Below are 8728 nucleotides of genomic sequence, written 5' to 3' on the forward strand. Positions count from 1 at the left end.
GTCCATTGACAGATGAATGGATAAAGAAGATGTGGTATATATACACAATGGAATATAATGCAGCCATCAAAAGGAATGAAATCTTGCCATTTGCAACGACATGGATAGAACTGGAAGGCATTATACTGAGCGAAATAAGTCAATCAGAGAAAGACATGTATCATATGATCTCACTGATATGAGGAATTCTTAATCTCAGGAAGCAAACTGAGGGTTGCTGGAGTGGTGGGGGGTGGGAGGGATGGGGTGGCTGGGTGATAGACATTGGGGAGGGTTTGTGCTATGGTGAGCGCTGTGAATTGTGTGAGATACTTTTTTTGACAACTGAGAGGAACTATTGTAGATTATGAGTTTAAAAGAAATGACAATCTAAAACAATGGATCCTGGATCACCACATCAAAAACTAATGATGTATTGTATGGTGACTAACATAACATAATAAAATAAAAAACGAAAGAAATGACGATCAAATGCATAAAAGAAAGAATCTGTATTTTAATACCAACTATATATTAAATATAATCTTATCCATATTCCTTACATACAATAACAGTATTGTGGGTAATGGAGGAAACCTCCTTTTTTATTAGAAAACACACTTAAAATATTTAGATAATGTCATAAAATATTTAGGAGATGAAAGATAATGCTGGTGACAACTTTACTTTCAAATGGCTCAGCCAAAAATAAGGTAAGAGTAATCAAAGACATACATACATAGGCAGAAGGGGAGAATAAAAGCATGCAGGACAAGATATTAACAACCGATGGTGAATTTGGGTAAAGGTAATATGGGTATTCGTTGATCTATGCTTTCAACTTTAATGTAGATTCAAAAAGTATCCTGAAAAAAAGTTGAAGAGGAGTCCTACAATACAAAATTATTTGCATTTAGCAATCAATTTGGTCAAACTATATGTTATATTTACATAGAGTACCTATAAATACATGATGTTAAATATTTTTATGAAATGATTTTTAAAATAGTATGTAGTAAGTTAGTAAAAATGGATAAAATTGGTTAAAAGGTGAAGGTTATTTAATAAAGATGCTGAAAGACAAGGCTGAATGGCTACAAGAACATATCCAATACTTAGGACTCAAATATGTGACAGAATACCTATCTGCAGGGGACAATCCTATGATCCTATTCCATTTGATTAGCATAGTCCATACAGTTAAAAAGCCAACCTTTCTAATATGTTTTGAATTTACTGCATACTATCACTAATTACATTCTATTTGAAGTTCAACTAAAGCTCTAATTTACTTAGAACCTTGCTGTATACTAGACAAACAGAGGTGCTCAGAAATACTTATTTGCAGTTGTTTCCTGAGAATCACATAGTCTCAATTTAAGAAATGGTACTTTATATTATATTCCTATTTGAATTAAGAAGTATTTTTAAAGGAAACATGGAATATTAATAAAAAATGAAAAACAGATTCTGTAAGTAGTCCCACTTTTCTATTTATTTATCTTATTTCAGAATATTTATAGGAACTAAAACTTTACTATCCTTTACCTGTAGCAGGATTGATGCTTGCTGCAATGTGGAAATGACACAGTGCATTTGCATGGTGGGAAATGTGTCTCTGAACTTCATGCGTTGCCATCTGGTCAGGCATTAATTCGGTGTGAGTTACAAGAACAGAAGACCTCCTCTGTCCTTTTCTTAAATTTTTCAAATGGTGTATTGTCTAAAATAGAAAAATAATTGCTAAATCCAACTCTGGAAAGTCTAATAAATGCTGGTCCAAGTACTTTTGATTATTAAGGATTTTATAATTTTCCTCTCTGCAAAATCTGAACATTTTAAAGGGAACTTCCTTAACTTCAACTGAACAATTCTGACTATAGTCTCCACAGTTTCCGCAAATTTTATAGTTCAAGGCAGAAGTAGTTGCTCAAAAACATCTCATTATCTATAGAAAGATAAGGAGATTCTATTAAGATTAGGAGTCCAAAGTCTAGGTTTTTCAAGATAGCCCACTACTGAGATGAAATTTACTAGTCATAACAGTAAAAAAAATTCCTGAATCTTCCTACCAGGAAGAAGAATAGTCTCCCCAAAATTCTCACTTACAACTAAAGAGTTACAGCTAAATAATATATGATCTCTATTATAAAGAAGACAGAGTACAAAAATACAGAATAAGGAGAATCTACATAGGTGAGAGGAGCCATGAAAGTGCTGATTTAAGGGATTTGTTTAAATTGAGGTATGTCTATAGGATAAAAATTCTCCACTAGCATACCCAATGATCTGAACTATTTTAAAAAGAAAAGATCTCACACCATAACTCCAACTCACAGGACTTCCTTATTCTGTCACTTAACCCACCCTCAATATCAGACTTTACAATAACTTCCCATTCTATTCCTTTGTTCCTCACAGTCAGCTAAATAAAATGTGGCATCCTCTCAGTTCTTTCTGCATTAAGGTAATACATCTGGTCCTTCCTTTCAATTTCCACAGCCCTTACCCCTTTTCATATGGAAAACAGTATCAGGTCTTTGGCATGTCCTCTACCTCTGGTCTCCCTGCTACAGAGTTGCTTATTCCTTTGATAATAGGGTTAAGATGGATATATTAGAGACCTCCTGCACCACAATGCCTATAAAATTATTTTCATTCAATCTTTGACATCTATCATTACTTTAAATTATATTGGCAAGGCTGGTGTAATACTGGCTGATTATTTTCTCCTAGGAACAAAATGTATAAGTATATAAAGAATTATATAGACCTTACAGTTAGAAGTTTCAGACAAAAGGATGTCAAAAAGCAAGGCAGCTTATAAATCAATTAGGTTTTTTCTATTAAAAACAATTTTAACATTATTAATTAATAATTACTAAAAGATAGCAAAAATTTGTCAAATCACTGATTATATATGTTTACTTATAACTTTTGCTTTTATTTTATGTAGCAACTACTAATTCAATTTAACACCTGAAAAGCAATATATTAGGTACCATGGAGGATACAAAGATGTCTCAAAGTACTTAGTCTCCAAAAGCTCATATGTAATTTGAAGATAAAATGTCACACTAGTATTTAAAAATGACTGTAAACATGTAGTAAATTAAGTACTTTGTCTCACTAAATTCAACAAATACTAAAACAAGATATAACTTTAACTGTTCTGACCTCTGCTTCTAATTTCATTTATACTTTAAATTTGGGGGGGGGGGAAATGTATAAACAGTGCCCAATCACAGATAGTATCAGAGTAAGCCTACTTTATATAAAACTTTTAAGGAGGGGCACCTGGGTGGCTCAGGCGTTAGGCACCTGCCTTTGGCTTGGGTCATGATCCCAGGGTTCTGGGATGATGCCCCACATCGGGCTCCCTGCTCCGCGGGAAGCCTGCTTCTCCCTCTCCCACTCCCCCCTGCTTGTGTTCCCTCTTCCACTGTGTCTCTCTCTGTCAAATAAATAAATAAAATCTTTAAAAAAAAAAAACTTTTAAGGAGCACATCTTCAGCCTACCAAACCCAAAAAATATTTCTGCTTGCTGAAACAGCAAAACATTTTGGCTATGCATCCATAAAACTGTTAATGTAAAAGTATAATGTAAAAACACAATTAGTAATATAGAGAGATGTTTATAACACATTAAGTATAAAAAGCAAATTACAAAACATTACTGCATAATATCTCAATCTTGTACATAAAGAAAAAATACATACACACATAATTGGAATAGTTGGATGATAAATTCCATATTTTTCTAATCTAATTTTAGAATAAGCACATATTCTTTGTGTAGAAAGAAGTCACATGAAAAATTAAGAAAATTAGCAATCTAGGTTTGCTTTGATAATTTTCAAAAATGTGTTTATCTCGTTTTATTCCTATAATGGACACAATAGTTTATAGTATAAATAATCTAATTCCATAGGAAGCACTTTTATTTAATATATATTGCACTTAAAAAATGGAAAAATTAGTTTGCCTTTGAAATATTAAACTATGGAAATTATAAAGCAATTATATAAAAGTTGACTTGTGTCTAGTATCTTAGTATCTTTATTCTTAAGAATCAAAATAGTCATTTTTAATTAGAACACCCAAGTAAGATTTAATCCTCATGAAACAAAAGCAAAACATTTTTAATTACAACTAGTTTCAGGGTCCTTTATGTGTTTTTCCAATCAAAACTGCTTATTCCTATAGGTTTTCATATTTGACATACAAAATGAAAAAATTAAAATTATACTACTTACCTAGACTACATGTCTGAGATCATAACTACTGTATTTGGCTTCTACATGGCATAAAATGAGCCGTCTTACAAGCATAAAACGAATTAGTGAGAATTACTTGCTATTAATTTCATCATTACATATACCAGGTGCGCTATCTGTATCTTAGCTTATAAATTCCCACCAAACTCACATATCTTCAAAATGTATTTACCATTTTAAATAATATAGTACCTCAAGAGCATGCTGTATTCTGTCTTTGTGTCTTCCAGCCTGAGTGAGGTTGCTGGCAACAGTAGAAGTGGTAGTCTCACAGATCTGCTCACCCAAAAGACAATCTTCTGGTAATACAGTTTCTGCCCAGAGTCGGCAGACGCCATCATGGCATGACGTTAATAACACATTACAGACAGAACCTCTAATGACAAAGAGAAGTAAACAAAAGTTACTGTGAATGTCAGTGCCACTGATTAATTAAAGGCTATTAATATTTGGTTCTTCACGTATAAAAATAGCATTAGTGCACAACTAACAGTATGACCAAGAGTAGCTATTTTTCCAATAATGGTAAGACATTTATACAGGCTATTTCACACTCTCACCAAATCCCATTTATTACCTGCTCATACTTGCAAGGTGGCAGGCTGAATAAAGGGCTGCAATCAGTTACCATAAAATAGAAGCAACCTAGCTTTCCCTGACACTTTGATTCATTAAAATCATGCCTTGAACAGCTCAGTTAAATGACCGTATAGTATGCTTCCAACTGCTTAGAAATTACAGTGTATGGACAAAGAGAGGTCAATCAAAGAGCTTGAAATCATACACAGTATCACTGTGAATGTGAACATCATAAAAACTAGGAAATGATCTTGACAAAGGAGACAGAAACTTATACCAGATTATATACGTGCTGCTTGAAAACTAGGCTCTGCGGGAGTATTAGTATCTTCTAAACAAACTAAAGAGCAAAAGAAAACCTAATCATTGCAAAGTACAGAATGACCATAATAAAAGTTCATTAAATGTAATTAAACTGCATGGCTTATGGCTCTACTTGTGTCATCCTGTATCATCCTTCTTATAATCAAAAGATTATAAACAGGTAAACAAATGAGTATCTTCAAAATAAAACTGCAAGGAGAATATAATTTCAAACTATAAGTCAACTTCCATTAAGTTAAAATAAGCAAAAATGTTACAGCATCAAGCAGCTGAAGTGCATTAACTGCTCATTATAAAAGAACAAAAAATCATGCTCCCTTTCAAAATACGCTTACGTGGAATCCAACTCGGTCAAAGGTAAAGTATTTTGCAAATGTTTTCAGTAGATGCAAATAATTTAAGCAGAATAAACTCTTTATTCAGATTCCAAAAATGAATGAATTTCCCATTTACTGAGCACCTCTGTAACGTGTGCTGTATTTCCTATCAGGTGTAAACAGTTCACACATGAAATAACCTCTCAAAAATAGAGATTTAGTTCTAAGCAAGCTTTTTTATAACTATATATATGATCTAGGAATTATTTGTATGAGCTGTTCTGTAGTTTGTTTAATCTTCTAAATACTTTTAGGAGAAGCTGAACAATGAGGAAAAAACTTGTAACCATAAATTCTTTGAGAAGGTTCTGTTGATGGCCCTAAGAAAAACCTAGCCACTTTATTACTGTGTATGATATGCTTTCCCACCATGGGTATCAATGATAGTTTCTTACTATGTTTTATTTTCCTTCAACATATGCTTTCCTGTCACTTGCGAACACTTCCTTCCTGGAATCTTTTACTCCTGGGGCTACCACTAACAATATCAGCTAACACAGCCTAAGCCCACGCTATGTGTAAAGGCCTGCAGTAAATATTTACGTGCACTAGCATAGTGAGTCTCACTACAACTCTCCGAGGCAGGTACTATTACCTAAGAGAGGAAAACTGAGGCATAGAGAGCTTAAGAAATTTAGGCAAAAGCTCAGAAAGCTAGTAACAACAACAGCGTTTGAATTCAGGCAGTTAACACCCAGAGCCCATGCTCTTCATTTCCACCAAGTCAACACACTACAAAGACCTTTGCTTTCATTATTTTTACAAATATATAAGGTAAACACACCAAAGTTACAGGCCACATTTGTCTCACCTGGGCATATACTTGCTAGTTTTACGCCATGAGAAACCTGCCACAGCTCGGGGATGTGCCAAATAAACAAAGGAAAATTGGGTAGACACCTGTCTCCTTTTCACTTCATGATGATCCTGAGGTATAATTGAGGATTTCCAGCCAGTCATAGGATACCATACTTTCAAAAGACAATCATCCTGCAAAAATATATAGGTCAATATAAAATTAATCTGAACATACACAATTCAAAATGTAAGTGATTTAGAGAACCTTTAAAAATTAAGCTATCTGTAAAAACTAACATGTGAACTTTGTATAGCACAAACTCGTGTAAAATGTTTATTACCCTAAAGAATACTACTCTTGAAAAATAAATGGGCAGTTCTCTCATTATCAATCTCCTCTGCATAATGGTGTTTTTCAAATAGAGACTGAAGTCAAATTCCCTCATTTAAACATGTAGGGGTCACTGTAGAGAAGATTCTGAAACCAGATGCCCTTGGATAAAATAAGAAAGATGCCGTGTTATTAGTCACTGTTAACATTCTCTCCTTTTTTGAAGACATCTGTAAGGGTGAAGCCAATCCTTTTTAAATATGAACTGCTTCTTAGATTCTACAGCAGGAATCAGCAAACCTTCCCTCTGAAAGGCCAGACAGTATGGCAGGCTTTGGGGACCGCATAGTCTCTAACACAAATTCTCTGTTGTTTTTTTTTCTTCTTACAACTTTAAGAATGTAAAAACCATAGTTTTCTGATCCCTACTCTAAATGAAGTGAAGGCACTTAGGTAGTTGTCAGGAATCACCTCTAAGCCCACTTAAATAAGATACTTACAAGTATAACAACAGGTGCTGACTTTATCATTTTACTTAGTTCCAAGAATTTTGTTAAAGGCCAAAATAGGGATGCCTGAGTAGCTCAGTCGGTTAAGCATCTGCCTTTGGCTCAGGTCATGATCCCAGGGTCCCAGGATCGAGCCCCACTTCAGGGTCCTTGCTCAGTGGGGAGTCTGCTTCTCCCCCTCCCTCTGCCCCATCCCCGCTCATGTTCTCTCTCTCTCTGACAAATAAAATCTTTAAAAAAAAAAATAAAGGCCACAATAATTTTATCTTATTTAACAGAAAGCATCTACTTTATAGTGCTTTATCCTCAATATGAATAGAGTCTTGAGGGAAATAATAAAATGGTATCATTCATGCAAAAATCTCACTCTATGAAACAATGTATTCCTATATATGTATACATGTATACACTATGAAATAATGTATTCCTGGAAAGTGCGTGTAGGTCGGAACACTATCATCTAGACTAGACAAACGTTTCTGTTTTTTATACCATCTTAGTACTTATTTTAAATTTATACTGCATAATGTATGTTTCCACTAAGGTCTCATTTATTTGGATATTTGAACTATACAGCAAATTTCTTTAAGTGCTTAGTGTGAGACAACCACTTAACAATATACTAGTTGCTTTCCTCCAAGTACCTTCTTCAACTTAGCATCATTTTCACCCAACCAAATTTACTGCACAACCTACAGCAGTGGTTTCAGGCCACATACCATAAAAACTATAGAGGCACCTCAGAGCCCCCTCAGCATTCATAAAGAAAAGGCAGAGTGCCTCCATGAACAGGTGGCATTCTAGTCCCATTCTTCCATCCCACCAGCAACCCCTCACTCAAATGGAGTTTTACTGCCTAAAACTAAAACCACATAAAAGTTAATTAGAAATCATTAACATAAGATAGCTAGAAAATTTCCAAATTAGAAAAAAAGAAGTAAAACTGTCTTTATTCACAAAATCCTAAGGAATCTACAAAAAAAAAAAAAAGACATACACCTGATATCAAGATCATAAGACTAAAGATCAAAACCCAAACAGCAATTCTCTTTCTACATGTTAGAAATAATTGGAAATGCAATTTGTTTAGATGCCTTTTACATTAGGAAGACAACAAATTAAGTATAAAACATGTACGCTAAAAACTACAAAACACTGCTAAGAGAAAGAAAACCTAAATAAAAAGAGAAACATATCATCTTCGGGGATCTGAAATACAAATGTTACTGATCCAATTCTTCCCAAACTGATCTATAAAGATTTAATGTGAACACAGCCAAAATCACAGCAAGCTTTTTGGTAGAAACTGACTGCCTCATTCTAAAATTTGTATGACATCAAAGAAACTATACCACCGGGGCGCCTGGGTGGCTCAGTTGGTTAAGCGACTGCCTTTGGCTCAGGTCATGATCCTGGAGTCCCGGGATCGAGTCCCGCATCGGGCTCCCTGCTCGGCAGGGAGTCTGCTTCTCCCTCTGACCCTCCTCCCTCTCATGCTCTCTGTCTCTCATTCTCTCTGTCTCAAATAAATAAATAAAATCTTTAAAAAAAAAA

The 8728-nt window shown here is 34.4% G+C and overlaps 1 protein-coding gene across 7 annotated transcripts in view; it reads right to left on the minus strand.

Annotated features, from left to right (window-relative positions):
• DMXL2 (Dmx like 2) overlaps window positions 1-8728 on the minus strand; it is a 140242-nt gene that overhangs the window by 75088 nt on the left and 56426 nt on the right. For all 7 annotated transcript variants that reach the window (XM_081831077.1, XM_081831078.1, XM_081831076.1 and 4 more), the window contains exons 7-9: window positions 6348-6526; window positions 4449-4632; window positions 1528-1702 (exon numbers count right to left, since the gene is read on the minus strand). In XM_081831077.1, coding sequence (XP_081687203.1) covers window positions 1528-1702; window positions 4449-4632; window positions 6348-6526 — 538 coding nt within the window. The remainder of the gene's footprint in view (window positions 1-1527; window positions 1703-4448; window positions 4633-6347; window positions 6527-8728) is intronic.

The sequence above is a fragment of the Leptonychotes weddellii genome, chromosome 9 (assembly GCF_054177405.1).
Source record: "Leptonychotes weddellii isolate Sample4059 chromosome 9, ASM5417740v2, whole genome shotgun sequence".
In the NCBI taxonomy this organism is placed as follows: domain Eukaryota; kingdom Metazoa; phylum Chordata; class Mammalia; order Carnivora; family Phocidae; genus Leptonychotes; species Leptonychotes weddellii.